This window comes from Balaenoptera musculus, chromosome 10 (assembly GCF_009873245.2).
Source record: "Balaenoptera musculus isolate JJ_BM4_2016_0621 chromosome 10, mBalMus1.pri.v3, whole genome shotgun sequence".
Lineage (NCBI taxonomy): Eukaryota > Metazoa > Chordata > Mammalia > Artiodactyla > Balaenopteridae > Balaenoptera > Balaenoptera musculus.
In genome coordinates, this window is record NC_045794.1 from 53,427,269 (window position 1) to 53,443,370 (window position 16,102).

Below are 16,102 nucleotides of genomic sequence, written 5' to 3' on the forward strand. Positions count from 1 at the left end.
GCTGTCTTTATTTTCTGGATCTAAGACATAGTTAAAGCCTCATCCTGCAGGCCTTCCCATGTCTCCCAGGGAAAGAGCGGTCAGGACCAGGACAACTGAATTTCCCTCTTGCTTCCGTCTCCAGTGTCACTTGGTATGGCACTCTTACTGATCTTGCCTTTATTTAAAATTTTGATATTTTGTTCAATGTGGATCTTTTTTGCTCTAAATTTTAACTTTTAAATTATTTTCTTAAACTGAAATATAGTTGACTTACAATGTTTCAGGTGTACACAAAAGTGATTCAGTTATACGTGTAAATATATATGTATATATATTTTCAGATTCTTTTCCATTATTGGTTATTACAAGATATTGAATATATCAGTAGGGCCCTGTGCAATATAGAAGGTCCTTGTTGTTTATTTTATATATAGTAGAGTGTATCTGTTAATTCAAAATCCCTAATTTATCCCTCCCCACCCCTTCCTTTCCCCCTTTGGTAACCGTAAGTTTGTTTTCTATGTCTGTGAGACTGTTTCTGTTTTGTAAGTAAGTTCATTTGTATCATTTTTTTAGATTCCACATATAAGTGATATCATATAGTTGTCTTTCTCTGACTTACTTCACTTAGTATGGTAATTTCTAGGTCCATCCATGTTGCTGCAAATGGCATTATTTCATTCCTTTTTCCTTTTTTTTTTGGCCGCATTGTGCAGCTTGTGGGATCTTAGTTACCCGACTAGGGATTGAACCCAAGCCCGGCAGTGAAAGCACCAAGTCCTAACCACTGGACTGCCAGGGAATTCCCCATTTCATTCTTTTTTGTGGCTGAGTAGTATTCCGTTGTATGTATGTATGTGTGTCTGTGTGTGTGTGTGTGTGTATACATACCATGTCTTCTTTATCCATTCATGTGTCGATTCACATTTAGGTTGCTTCCATGTCTTGGCTATTGTAAGTAGTGCTGCTGTGAACTTTGGGGTGCATGTATCTTTTCAAATTAGAGTTTTCTCTGGGTATGTGCCCAGGAGTGGGATTGCTGGATCATATGGTAACTCTGTTTTTAGTATGCCCAGGAGTGGGATTGCTGGATTATATGGTAATTCTATTTGTAGTTTTAGGTTTTTTTAAAAATTTTTTAAAAATGCAAGTAACTTTATTTTTTGTCCATGCTGTGTGGCTTACAGGATCTCAGTTCCTTGACCAGGGATTGAACCCACACCCTCAGCAGTGAAAGTGCAAGTCCTAACCACTGGACCACCAGGGAATTCCCTATTTTTAGTTTTTTAAGGAACTTCTATACTGTTCTCCATAGTGGCTGCACCAATTTACATTCCACCAACAGTGTAGGAGGGTTCTGTTTTCTCCACACCCTCTCCAGCATTTATTATTTATAGACTTTTTGATGATGGCTATTCTGACTGGTGTGAGGTGATACCTCATTGTAGTTCTGATTTGCATTTCTCTAATAATTAGCAATGTTGAGCATCTTTTCATGTGCCTGTTGGCCATCTGTATGTCTTTGGAGAAATGTCTATTTAGGTTTTCTGCCCAATTTTTGATTGGGTTGTTTGTTTTTTTGATATTGAGCTGTATGAGCTGTTTGTATATTTTGGAAATTAATCCCTTGTTGGTTGCATTGTTTACAGATAATTTTTCCCAGTCCATAGGTTGTCTTTTCATTTTGTTTATGGTTTCCTTTGCTGTGCAAAAGCTTTTAAGTTTAATGAGGTCCCATTTGCTTATTTTTGCTTTTGTTTCCATTGCTCTAGGAGATGGATCCCCAAAAATATTGCTGTGATTTATGTCAAAGAGTGTTCTGCCTGTGTTTTCCTCCAGGAGTTTTAAAATATCTGGTCTTACATTTAGCTCTTTAATCCATTTTGAGTTTATTTTTGTATATGGTGTTAGAGAATGTTCTAATTTCGTTCTTTTACATGTAGCTGTCCAGTTTTCCCAGCACCACTTATTGAAGAGACTGTCTTTTCTCCATTGTATATTCTTGCCTCTGTTGTCATAGATTAATTGACCATAAGTGCGTGGGTTTATTTCTGGGCTTTCTATCCTATTGGATTGATCTGCGTGTCTTTTTTTGTGCCAGTACCATACTGTTTTGATGACTGTAGCTTTGTAGTATAGTCTGAAGTCAGGGAGCATGATTCCTTCAGCTCCATTCTTCTTTCTCAAACTTGTTTTGGCTATTTTGGGTTTTTGTGTTTCTATAGAATTTAAAAATTTTTTGTTCCAGTTCTGTGAAAAATGTCATTGGTAATTTGATAGGGATTACATTGACTCTGTAGATTGCCTTGGGTAGTATGGTCATTTTAACAATATTGATTCTTTCAATATTGAAAGAATCCAAGAACATGGTATATCTTTCCATTTGTGTCGTCTTCAGTTTCTCTCATCAGTGTCTTATAGTTTTTGGAGTACAGGTATTCTGCCTCCTTTTTAGTCCTAGGTGTTTTATTCTTTCTGAAGTGGTTATAAATGGAATTGTTTCCTTAATTTCTCTTTCTGATAGTTTACTGTTAGTGTATAGAAATGTAACAGATTTCCATATATTAATTTTGTGTCCTGCAGCTTTACTGAATTCATTGATGAGTTCTAGTAGCTTTCTGGTGGCATCTTTAGGATTTTCTATGTATACTATCATGTCATTTGCAAACAATAACAGTCTTACTTTTTCCTTTTCAACTTGGATTCCTTTTATTTGTTTTTCTTCTCTGATGCTGTGGCTAGGACTTCCAAATCTATGTTTAATAAAAGTGGCGAGAGTGGGCATCCTTGTCTTGTTCCTGATCTTAGAGGGAATGCTTTCAGCTTTTCACCGTTGAGTATGATGTTAGCTTTGGGTTTGTCATATATGGCCTTTATTATGTTGAGTTATGTTCCCTTTGTGCCCACTTTCTGGAGAGTTTTTAATTTTTTTTAATTTATTTATCTTGATTGCTGAGTTTCTTGGTATCCTCTTAAATTTTGTACCCAAAGCAACTGCCTCATTTGCCCTCCCCTCATCCCAGGCCTTCCCACCCTCCTCAGAGGTGATTTCTGACCTGAATTTGTCTGTTCATGTAGAAACAAGGTAACCAAGTTTTACATAAATGGTATTGTATTGATTATATACACTTTTGCAACTTCTTTTTTATTTGTTTAACCAACTTTATTGGGGTATAATTTACAAACACGTTTTAATTACAAAGTGGGATGGGTTTTGATAAATGTATCCCCTTCCTCTACCCTTGTGAGGTAATTACTTTTTATTTGGGAATAATTTTAGATTTATGGAAGAGTTGGGAAGTTAGTACAGAGAGTTCCCATGTACCCTTCACCCAGCTTTCCCTAATATTAGCATCTTATATAACTATGGTATATTTGTCAAAACTAAGAATCTACTATTGGTACAGTACTATTAACTAAAAAATACATTTTATTTTGATTTCACCAGTTTGTCCATTAATGTCCTTTTTCTGTTCCAGAATCTTATTCTGGACACCACATTGCATTTGCTGCAACTTGCTTTTCAACTTTATTTTAATATTTTTTAATTCTCACAAGTTATTTGTGGCTCTGTTACTTATCTCATTGTTTTGAACTCCTCTCTCTGCCATTATGTTGTTTTGGTGACAAAGCTGCATCCACTTTCTTTTTATATAAATTTATTTTATTTATTTATTTTTGGCTGCATTGGGTCTTTGTTGCTGTGTGTGGGCTTTCTCTAGTTGGAACGAGCGGGGGCTACTCTTCATTGCGGTGCGCGGGCTTCTCATTGTGGTGGCTTCTCTTGTTGCAGAGCACAGGCTCTAGGAGTGCGGGCTTCAGTAGTTGTGGCTCACAGGCTGTAGAGCGCAGGCTCACTAGTTGTGGCGCACGGGCTTAGTTGCTCCGCGGCATGTGGGAACTTCCCAGACCAGTGCTTGAACCCATGTCCCCTGCATTGGCAGGCAGATTCTTAACCACTGTGCCACCAGGGAAGCCCCCACTTTCATTTTTATATAGAAAATTTTATAGGTTAGACTATATCCTCTAATAGTAGGCAAACATTAATTAGCATAGGGTTTTTTTTTTTGTTCAAAGTGGATGGTGTTTTATTTATTAACTTACCCCACCTCAGTTCCAGAAGGAATTTGAAATGGCTTACAAAAAGTGCCCACAGTTGAGCATGACTTTTTAAAATATAAGAAATGTCAGGGACTTCCCTCGTGGTGCAGTGGTTAAGAATCTGCCTGCCAATGCAGGGGACACTGGTTTGAGCCCTGGTCCGGGAAGATCCCACATGTCGCAGAGCAACTAAGCCCGTGCGCCACAGCTACTGAGCCTGTGCTCTAGAGGCCGTGAGCCACAACTACTGAGCCCACGTACCACAACTACTGAAGCCTGTGCGCCTAGAGCCCGTGTTCCGCAATGAGACGCCCATGCACTGCAATGAAGAGTAGCCCCGGGTCACTGCAACTAGAGAAAGCCCAAATGCAGCAACAAAGACCCAACGCAGCCAAAAATAAATAAATAAATAAATTTACTTAAAAAGAAAAATGCATGTCAAGTGGAAAATAAAGTTAAACATGGTAAAGGGATTACCACCAAGAGTGGATTGGAATGCCGATATGCATACTGTCCTATTTGCGTGTTAATGTAGACTGCAGATTTAGCTTTTAAGTTCCCTTAAGGCCAAAGTTCCCAAAGCAAAGAGAGAAGCAGTCAGTTGATTATGTCTACTCGGTTAAAGTAAATGAACAAACAAACAGTTGTTGAGAGGGGCAAATATTCCTAGCTGTGAGATATGGGAGAAATTTCTCCCATGGATTTTTATGATGGGGACTCTGGAATTCTGGAAACTCATATTCTTCAATTTTGGGAAATTTTCTTAAATAATTTCATTATCTCATCCTCAGCTTTCTCTGTTTTTTCTTTCTAGAAATTCTACTGTATGGATATTGGACCTCCAGAACTGGTTACCTGAATTTCTTATCAGCTCTCCTATTTTCCATCTCATTAATGTTTTGCTCTATTTATTTCTTCAAATTTATAATCCAGTTTTTCTGTTGCATTTCTAGACAAATAAGTAGTGAAGGGTCTTTATTATTACTGGGTGGAGATTGGAGTAGATATCTTGGAATGTTCTTTTCATTGAATCTGGCTCTTACTTCATGGTTGAAATAATGTCTGTTACCTCTGAGAACATTTGTGATTGTTGTCTTCTATCAGTATAGTTTGTTCTTCAAGTTCAGTTCAGCTCAACAAAAATGTATTGAGTCAGACTCTCTTCTCTGTGCTTGGTATAGGTCAGTCCATGAAATAGTCAATGATACTTGACATTATGAGGATTATATTTGGTAAGGAAGGGGATAGAGACAGGTGTAATTGAAAAAAATAAGTAAACTATGTATTATGTGAGAAGGTGGTAATTGCTATGGAAAAGGAGTGGGGTTGAGGTGCAGTTGTAATTTTAAATAGGTGGTCAGGGTAGGCCTCACTGACAAGGTGGCATCTGAGCAAAGATTTGAAGGAGGTAATGAAGTTAAACCATGTGAATATCTGGGAGAAGAGCATTCTAGGTAGAGAGAATAGCCGAGGCCAAAGTTCTAAGGTGGGTGGCTGTCCAGCAGGTTTGAGAAACAGGAACAGCAAGGACCCCAGTGTGGGAGAGTGACAGGAGATGAGGTTAGAGGAGTGATGTGGGCCAGGTCACCTCCTGGGGCCTTCTAGGACTGTGTTATCCAATATGGTAGACAAATCTGGTCCACCACCTGTTTTGGTAGATAAATCTTTATTGGAACCGAGTCCCACATTCATTTACATATTGGTTATGGTTGCTCTTGCACTACAAAGGAAGAACTGAGTGGTTGCCATAGAGACCATCTGGCCTACAAAGCTTAAAATACTGATGCTTTGACCCTTCACAGAAAAAGTTTTTTGACGCCCACTCTAAGGTCCATATAGACTTTCAGATTCTAGGTCCATAAAATCATGAAGGGCGTTAATGGTTTGTGTCTATTCGTACCAGTTGTTGAGTTTTAGAACAAATTTAGAGAAGTGAATAAATAAAACTTGCCTCCTTTAAGAAGTTTGACCGTTCTTAATGATTTGAGGAAGATTTAAAGACATGGGCAAATGATTAATAGCAGGTTGTGAGGTGAAGGTAGGTGCCCATGTCCCACTTTCGGAGGACAGCTTTGGCTGACAGTCTTAATTTTTATCCTCATTCACTCAGTGAGACACCTGATAAAGAACAGTGAGCAAGACAGACGTGGTCCTGCCTTCACAGGGCTTACAGTCCAGTGAGGAGTACAGTTCAGAAGGCAGTTGGTGACAGTCCAGTCTGGTAAAAATACTGTGATAGAGGAAGTACAGGGTGCTGGAAAGTACATGGATGGGGCAGCTAATCCGGAAGTAGGCCAGCTGGAGGCCAGGGACTGGGGAGCACAGGCAGGAAGGATCACAAGGAAGTTCTTTGTGCTTGATGGAGCCTGGCTCATGGGAAGGAAGGCGGGGAAACAGGGCCAAGGCTGGCTCTTGAAGGGCTGTAGGAGCCATATTAAGGAGTTAGGACTTTTTTTTTTTTTGAGAGCCTGGGAGCCATTAATGGGTTTTAAGCAGAATCTGATGTGACTAGATTTGCATTTGACAAATAGCACTGTGGCTGCTATTTGTGAGGACAGTGTATTGCAGTAAATGTGGGTACAGGGAGACTGATTAGGAGGCTATTAGATTTTTCTCAGTGATACTTAATTGATGATTAAGAACCCAGCTAAGTTGAGGTGGACGTTTACCTGTTTACGAAAATACAGTGTAAATATAAAGTCCACGGGGGCGTGGGGGAATGGTGCTGTATATCTAGCAAATGTGTTTAGCATTTGTAGAATTAAGTATCATTTACATTCATTTCTGAGATTCAGCAGCATTGGAAGGAAGTATTTATCGAACTTCTATAATCTGAAGAGTTGGTTCAAACTCTCTGTGTCCAGGAAGGTAGAAGTGTTTGGTATGTACAAGGTTTTTTTTAGTGCAGATGTGTATTTTCTACATGCCCCATCTTGTTGTTTGTCTCCCCACAATTCCTCTGTCAGCAGAGGAATGTGGGAGCGTAGGGAGAGAGAATGGCTCTAACCCCTTCTTAGTTTATGTTGCCACTGAAAATACAGGGACTAAGAATAGCCACAATTTGTTATTGTTTTCTTGAAATTGTTTTCTCACAGTTACATGGTGACATTGGGCATTTTTCTTGCCTATAGTATAGTTCTTGGTTTGTTAAACCCAAGAAACAAAGGTTCGTCATTCTCTTTTGGCTTATCTTGATAAGAGTAATAAATGGTTCAACATTGGAAAAATATGGAAAGTAGAAAAAAAAAATCATCCATAGGCCCTCTGTTTGGAAACAGACTGGTTAAATTTTTGGTAGGATTTCCTTCTTGCTTTGTGATTTACTTTGTTTTTGTTACATCTTTTTTTTTTTTAAATTAATTAATTAATTAATTAATTAATTTTTGGCTGCGTTGGGTCTTCATTGCTACGCGCGGGCTTTCTCTAGTTGCAGCGAGCGGGGGCTACTCTTCGTTGAGTATGAGAAGCGCGGGCTTCTCATTGTGGTGGCTTCTCTTGTTGCAGAGTGCAGGCTCTAGGCGCGCAGGCTTCTCACTGTGGTGGCTTCTCTTGTTGCAGAGCATGGGCTCTAGGGGAGCGGGCTTCAGTAGTTGTGGTGCGCAGGCTCAGTAGTTGTGGCGCACGGGCTTAGTTGCTCTGCGGCATGTGGGATCTTCCCGGACCAGGGCTCGAACCCGTGTCCCCTGCACTGGCAGGCGGATTCTTAACCACTGCACCACCAGGGAAGTCCCAACATCTTTATGTTCACTTTGTATTTTTGATCAGAGTAATTTTATTTTGTGTTACATGGTTGTGATTTTTTTTTTATATATATGTATCAAGTTTTTAAAATTTTGTTATATTTTAAAGCATATTTGATGTTTGCAACATATATAGATACATGATGTAGAAAAATAAATATATACATATATATATTTATTTATTCTCCTATTATTGGATATTTCAGGTGTCTGTTTTTTGTTATATAAGTAACAGTGGGGTAAGACATCTATACATAAAGCCCATACAGCCATTTCAAATTCTTTTATTAAGGAAGATTTAGCCCTGCATGCAGTTTAAAGTTTATTGCTGGGTTTCTACATGCCAGTTTTGGATCTATGACACCCAAACTTAGCAGCATAATTAGAAAATGGGAATTCCAGGATAATGAATAAAATGGAACCCATCAGATGGATTCATTTGAATACTCTGGCCAGGTAGAATGCTCTTGAGAGCACTTGGAGGACTTGTCTCCTTTCTGCCTTTGTAGCCTGTCCAGAGACATGAACCCATTATGCAGTATTAAATCTCCCTCGTGCACTATTTCCTCTCAGGGGTCGGAGGAGAAGACAGTCGTGTATGTGGTTGGGAAGGCGGGCCGCCAGCACTGGCAGCACGTGTACACAGCGGTGACCCGGGGCCGCTGCAGAGTGTACGTCATTGCAGAAGAGTCTCAGCTTCGGAGCGCAATTATGAAAAACAGCATTCCCAGAAAAACTCGTTTAAAACATTTTTTGCAAAACAAGCTCTCCGAGAGCTGTGCATCTCCAGCAGAGTTTGCATCCCCATCAAAGAGCCCTGAAGACAGCAGGAGACCCAGCACCCATCCCTCAGCATCCCCACTCCCTACAGTCACAGATGACAGGGTGACAGATGACGTCCCCAGAAGGAGGGCCTCTGTGGCTGGTGACACGCTGTTTGCCTTTGCTGAAGGATGGAAATTATCTTCATCTGATGCAGTGCATGCAAGTGAGGATCCGTCACAATCGAGAGGGTCCAAAAGAACATGTTGCACGAATGCCGCTGCAAGTCCAAGCAAAATTCTTATGGTAGGACTGACGTTCAGGTTTTATTTAAATATTGCTGGCCTCAGTGTGCTTATAAATGACTATGTATTTTTGTTAATGCTGCATAGTGCTGCAGGACTTAAAAAACAAGTTTTCCTCTCACCTCTGTCCCATTTCCTCCCTATTTCTATAGCCGGTTGAGTCTTAGCTTGATCTCGGCTGGATGTTTCTCCCTGTGCCTGAGGCTGGCACTCTGGACAGCGTCAGTGGGCTGGTGGAGGTGGCGTGCCAGGAGAAACTTCCTAGTCTTCCTGCATCTTCTCTCCTCATCTTCCTCATCACCTTCCCCTTCCTTTCGCAGGCCATGGTCCCATTTTTATCCCCACAGCTCCATTGAAGCGGCTGGTCCCAGTCATCTTCTTACCAACTTCAGAGGCCTTTTCTTAGGTCTCATTCTGGACTTTTCCCCCCTGACAGTTAATATTTTTAACTGCAGTTGCTGTTGCCATGTTTCCTTCCCTTGGTTTCAGTGTTCCCTTCCCCTCTGACACATCCCCTCCATCCCTGGCTCGTCTCCGCTTCATGTCTTCCCTCCTTTTCTTCCCTTCCTCTGACTGGAGACGTCTCCCCCAGGCTCAGGGCTTCTTTCCCTTGAGAACTGATCCCATTCTCTCAGTTTTAGCTGTCACCTTTGCACTGGTGATTTGGTCAACAGATAGTTTTCAACTGTCCATTGCATTCCAGGCACTGGGAATTCAGAAGTTCAGTGGCTTCAGTGGCTCCCTAGTTCCTACTGCATAAATTCCAGGCAATCTAGCTTGGCATTTGAGACCTTTCTCTGTTCGATTCCATCTTTCCCAGCATCATTTCATTTATTTCCCACTATTCCTTTTTTTTTCTTTTTTTTTCTTTAGTCAATCTAGTCTTCATTCATTCACTACATTGAACCAAACTTATTCTCATCTCTTCCTTTTGGTTTTTCTTGGATTCCTCCTTTTCTCTGCCTCCTCTCTTTCAGCATTTGAAGAAAAAAACAAAAACATAGCTCCTCTGCTAGTCACTGATCTAAATGTTGGAGGGAGAGAAACAGACAGGTCCCTGTTGGCTTCATGGCCATTACATTGCACCAATGGGTCATAGGCAATCCATACCACAGAAAATAAAGTTTTCAGGTCAAGAAAGATTCTATGAAGAAAATACAGGTAATGAGGTAGGGAATGGTCGGTAGGAGTAGCGGGGCAGGAGGTGCTATTCTGCAATGGTGGTTGAAGCCCTAAGGAAGAGCATCCCAGGCAGAGGGTGTAGAACATGCAAAGCTGAGAAGGAATGACCTTATTGGAAGGGGAAGGGAGACCAGTGTGCCTAGTGAATGAGGAAAAGAGAAGATGTGATGATCTCAGAGAGATCGGCAGAACTACAGGAGGCAGCTGGGACTTTATCCTACTTGCCGTGGGAGTCCATGGGAGGGCTTTAAGCAAAGGTGCAATATCATCTGATGTATGCTTGACAACCATCTCTCTGCTGTGGAGAGTGACCTGTGGAAAGGAAGGTGGAAGCAAGAAGACCAGTCAGGGTTGTCCCAGGGAGAGCAGTGAAAGAGCAGCGAGGGTGATGAGAAGTGGTTGGATTCTTGATGCCTGTTGGAGATGGAGTCTATTTGACTTGCTGATTGGATGTGAGGGGATAAAACAAACAGGGACCCAGGACGATTCCTGGATTTCTGCCTGAAGCAGCTTGGTGAATTGTAGTGCCGTTTCTTGAGATGGGAAAGATATGAGGAGAACTGGGTCTGGGGAAATGGAGAGTTCTCTTTCGACATGTTATGCTTAAGTTATTCATTAGACGTATATGTGGACTTGTTGAGAAAGGCAGTGGTTGGTAGAGAAGTTTAGAGCCTCAGGGTAGGTTAGGGAGGGAAATGTCCATTTAGGAGTCATTAGCATATAGTGGTGGGTTAATTTCAGGAGACGCCACAGATAGAGGAGGAGGCCTTAAGACTGAGTTCTGGGGGTACTCCTAACTTTCAGAGGTCTGGCAGAGGAGGAAGAACTGGCAAAGGTGACTGAAAAGAAGTATGAGTGAGAGAAAAGGAAGACTAGGGTGGCGGGAGGGGACAAAAGTCTACCTAGGGTGGACTGCTCAGAGACTAGGAGGTGAGAGAGTGGAGGAAGCAGTAGAGGCAGGTTGCTATGAAGAAGGTTGCAGAGAGATAGGGCTGTATCTGGATGGAGGACTCATGGTCAAGGAAGGATTTATTGATTTATTTATTTTGGATGGGTACATTAAAGCATCCTAGGGTATGGATGGAATGGTCCAATGGAAAACAAGAAATTCATGATTCAGAGAGAGGGGATAATTGTAGGAATGGAGTCCTGAAGTGGGTGAGATGGGAAAATCCAGAGCATAAGTAGAGGAGTTTCCCTTAGCTAGGATTTGGGGACATTGTGGTGTGTGTGTGTGTGTGTGTATACACACACATATATGTATACACATGTATACAATGGAATATTACTCAGCCATAAAAAAGAAAGTGATAAAAGTGGACATAGCAGAAGAAAAAGTTTTCCCTTTTTTTCTTCTTCAAAATAGCAGGATCACTGCTGATTCTAAGTTTCATTCAGTACTCCAGATCAACTCTGCTGAGATGGAATTTCCATCTCAACAAAGCATCTTTTTTTTTTTTTTTAATTAACTATGTTACCTCTTACAAAGACCGTGGGATAAATAAAGCTTCTGACCTGGAGCAGAAAACAGAAGCAGTTCCAAGGAAAGCGTCTTTTTCTAAAAGTTTCTTGCTTTTTATTTCTTAGCACCAACATGGGGTGGGGGAATTATGGTTTATAGGATGGTACGAAGAGAAATTGGCAGCACTATTCATCTTCAGTTTGGAGCTTGCCAAAGCTTTTAAGCTCCGGGAGAGGCTAATGTCCCTGAAGGTCTGGAGCGCAAAGAGGGACGGTGGGGGGCTGCCCGGTGCGGGTTGTTCTCACTGCATGATGGCAGCAGTACAAGCAAAGTCCTCTAACTGAAGAAGATGAGTTTTCTCACATGGTTTGCCACAAGTATGTGGCATTTACAAGAATCCCTAGAAATGAGGAAACTAGAATTCAAAGCTTCAGGACGTCTATAAATTAGGGACTTCTATGTCTCCTAATTCTAGACTTTCAGGTGCATTGAGATGTGTCGTTTGTGAAAGATCAAATTCTATGACAAGGGCTGCCCACATATCCATCCTTCATATTTGTATTGCTACATAAGAACCAAACCAGTATTGAGATTCTACAAATACCAATGACTAAAATACCTGAGCCCCTCCCTCCTAGAAGAAATCTTTTGCTTTTCCGTCAATTAATAGCTTTGGGTTTGGAAAAAAGTCCTCAAAGAAAATGTTGACCTGATTTTTTTTTTTTTCCTTTTGCCTAGCCTCCCACCATCAAAGAAGAAAAGGGATGGGGGACAAAAATGACCCTTAAAATAAAAACATATGTGTAAAATATTGCTAAAATTTATCATGTTTAAAGCAGGATTTCCAGAATTTTTTGAAAGAAAATGACATTTTCACTTAAAAATAAAAAAAAGCTAGGAAAGACACAATCACATCGTCCCTGAATAAAGATAGTCCTTGTCTTCCTCAGAGTTCCGTAGAGAAACAGAACCAATAGGGCGTGTCTCCATCTATCTATCTATCTGTCTATCTATCTATCTATCTATCTATCTATCTAGACTATTTAATCTAACCTATCTATCTGAATTTATTTTAAGGAGTTGGCTCATGCCACTGTGAAAGCTGGTTTTGGTAGAGTCCAAAATCTGCAGGTAAGCTGGCAGATAGGAGACTCAGAGAAGAGTTGATGTTGCATTTCAAGTTCCGAAGGTAGTCTGCTGACAGAATTCCTTCTTCCTGGGGGGAGGTCAATCTTTTTTCTGTTAAGGCTTTCAGTTGATTGGATGAAGCCCACCTACATTATGGAGGGTAATCCACTTTACTCAGTCAGCTGATTTAAATGTTGGTCTCATCTAAAAAATACCTTCAAAGAAACGTCTAGAACAGTATTATTCAACCAAATATCGGGGTACTGTGGCTTAGCCAAGTTAACACATGAAATTAACCATCACCGTCCTCTAAATTGAACAGATTTAGCATGATGAATGATGAGTTGAATTTTGCTTATTTTTCTCTTTCCCTGTGGTGGTGAATCTTCTTCATGACTGTACTGGTCCATTGACTGCTGCTTGGGAATCACTAACGGTACCAAGAGTATACTTGCGGTGTACTTGCAGTGTATCGTCTTAACCACACCTACAGCTGGCATCGTGGACGTGCAGGCTGGGCAGTCGGTCATACAGGGCTTCGTGCTTAGAAGGAACCCATGCTTGTTTTAATGTTCTCTGCTTGCCATCTTGAAATTCTTGATTTTTGAACAAGGGGCCCACATTTTAATTTTGCACCGCCAAATTATGTAGTGGACCCTGTCCACACTTTTAGAAATTAAATATATGTACTCAGTTAGCAAATAGTCACTTCTACATGCCAGTCCCGGAGGTGGGTAGTGGCGTTACCACAGTGAGCAAAAGCAGGATGACAGCTGATTCCTCTGGTCTGCTCCAGGCTTCCACGGGGTGGGAAAATGTATGATGTCTTCTGAGAAGCAGTCAGAGGGAATAGAATTACACAGGGTAGACTGACTGTATTTTTATAAAATTAACTTTATTTTTATTGTTGTTCCAACAGGTGGAAGAATCATCTCCACAAATGTCTTCTAAACTTCAGAATTTGAGACTAAATAGTTTAACCCCCAGGCAACTTTTCAAACCTACAAATAATCAAGAAACTTAGTTTTATTTCAGATTTCTCAAAGTAATTGTCTGTTTTTTTCCATTCAACACAAAATGAACGTCGTAGCTTCAAAGGATCAAGACAAAAGAGGATGTCTATTAACTGGAGTTTTATTTTAAGGCATTTGTGTTAGTAGATGTTTTCAAATCATGTCATCAAAGAAAACCTTAGTGATTTTGACATCTGTCATCAGGAGAACTGACAGCACTGATCATGTATGAGGGAAAAATATGTTATATATTTTTTTTAAAAAAACTGTACTTTTAAAAGTGTTTTATTTTTAGAATAATGCCTTATTAACTTCCATCATCGTCGTGGGTGATCTTTGCCATTGGGTTGAAGCAGTGGTAAAGATAAACTGTAATTATATCTCTTAAATTATTAACACATATTCTAGGACATTGTGTCTTCTGCAAAGTGGTCATCTCACAAGGCTGCTACTTGCTCCGTCACTGCTGCTTGGGCCTACCTGGTACATTTTCCTGGAAATTCCTGCTGAGCTGGAAGCACATTGGTTTTGGTTTTTGTTTTCTTAATTTGAGATATAATTGACATAGGACATTGGGTAAGTTTAAGGTGTGCATCATGTTGATTCACTACTTCTATATTGCAATATAATTACCGCTGTAGCATTAGCTAATATGTCTATCATGTCACATAGTTATCATTTCTTCTGAGAGTATATTGTTTTAAAGATATTCCACTTTGAAAAATTTTTTTTCCTCTCAGTGATTTGATTTTTTTGAGTTTTATTTATTATTAAATGGTAAAAGAAAAAGTTAGGAAAAATTTACCTGTTATCCCAGTGTTTTAAAAATAGCCTTCCTGAGATATAATTCACATACAGTTCACCCGTTTACATAGTTGAGTGGCTTTTAGTAAATTCACAGAATTGTGCAGCCAACACCACAGTTGATTTTAGAACATTTTTATCATCCCCCAAAGAAATCCTGTACCTCTTAGCTCTAATCCCTTTTCCCCTTCAGCCCTAGAACTGCTAATCTATTTTGTCTCTATTGATTTGCCTATTTCAGACATTTCATATAAATGGAATCATACAATATATGATCCCTTGTTACTGACTTCTTTGACTTAGAATACTGTTTTCAGACTTCATCCACATTGTAACATGTAACAGTGTTTCATCCCTCTCCCTTTTTTAAAGTTTTAAAAAAAATTATGTACAAAGAACTAGCATTATTTCTTTTATTGGGTATATGTCTTGGATAATCCATTCAAGGAGTATCATTCTATCCAACTTGATGAAGCCTATATCTTTCGTGTACTGATGGAAAAACTGGCGGCATATATTGAGGTAGTATTTCCAGATCAGACCATGCTGGTTTGAGCTGATGTGGCGAGATCAGGAACCTTGGCTGAATTTTTGCAGGTAGCTCTAGTAGAGTTGCTGACGACCCATCCTGCTTTCAGTAGTGCAGTGAGGCAGAAGGCCTTCATTTCTTTTTCTTATGAAATATTCCATTGTATGGATATGGTACGTTGAATTTATCCATTCATTAGTTGATGGACATGTGGGTTGTCTCCTCTTTTTGGCTATCATAAATAATGTTGCTATGAACATCTGTGTACAAGTTTTTGTGTGGGTATATATTTTCATTTCTTCTAAGTATATACCTAGGAATGGAATTGCTGGTCGTATGGTAACTCTATGTTTAACCTTTTGAGGAACTGCTAAACCGTTTTCCAAAGCAGCTGTACCATTTTATATTTACGCCAGCATGTGTGAGGGTTCCAGTTTCTCCATTGTCTCCAACATTTGTTATTATCTGACTTTTTAATTATAGCCATCCTAGTGGATATGAAGTGACATAATGGTTTTGATTTGCTTTTCCCTTATGACTAATGATGTTGATCACCTTTCCGTGTGCTTATTGGCCATTTGTATGTCTTCTTCAGAGAAATGTCTATTCAGATCCTTTGTCCACTTAAAAATTGGGTTATTTTCCTTTTTATTATTGAGTATGAGTTCTTTATATATTCTACATACCAGTCTCATTAGAAACATTATTTACAAATTTTTTTAATTGTGATGATGTCCAGTGTATGTATTTTTTTTTAACATCTTTATTGGAGTATAATTGCTTTACAATGGTGTGTTAGTTTCCGCTTTATAATAAAGTGAATCAGTTATCACATACATATGTCCCCATACCTCTTCCCTCTTGCGTCTCCCCAGTGTATGTATTTTTGTTGTTGTTATTGCTTATGTGCTTATGTGCTTTTGGTGCTACATCTGAGAAACCAATGCTTATCTAAAGTCATGAAGGCTTACTCCTATTTTTTCTTACAAGAGTTAAATAGTGCTAGGTGTTACATTGAGCTCTTGGATTCATTTGAGTTAACTTTTTTATATGGTGGGGTAGGAGCCCAACTTTATTCTTTTGCATGTGGCTCT

The 16,102-nt window shown here is 39.8% G+C and overlaps 1 protein-coding gene and 1 pseudogene across 3 annotated transcripts in view; one reads left to right on the plus strand and one right to left on the minus strand.

Moving 5' to 3' along the window:
* Positions 1-15,842, plus strand: part of HELB (DNA helicase B) — a 35,954-nt gene extending 20,112 nt beyond the window's left edge. The window contains exons 12-13 of one of the 3 annotated variants that reach the window (XM_036867169.1): positions 8,397-8,891; positions 13,582-15,842. In XM_036867169.1, coding sequence (XP_036723064.1) covers positions 8,397-8,891; positions 13,582-13,686 — 600 coding nt within the window. In that variant the 3' untranslated portion in view covers positions 13,687-15,842. Of the gene's footprint in view, positions 1-8,396; positions 8,892-12,611; positions 12,666-13,581 lie in introns of all 3 variants that reach the window. The other 2 variants (XM_036867170.1, XM_036867171.1) reach the window with 2 other exon arrangements.
* LOC118902614 lies at positions 14,839-15,189 on the minus strand (annotated as a pseudogene).
* Positions 15,843-16,102: the final 260 nt, after the last annotated feature.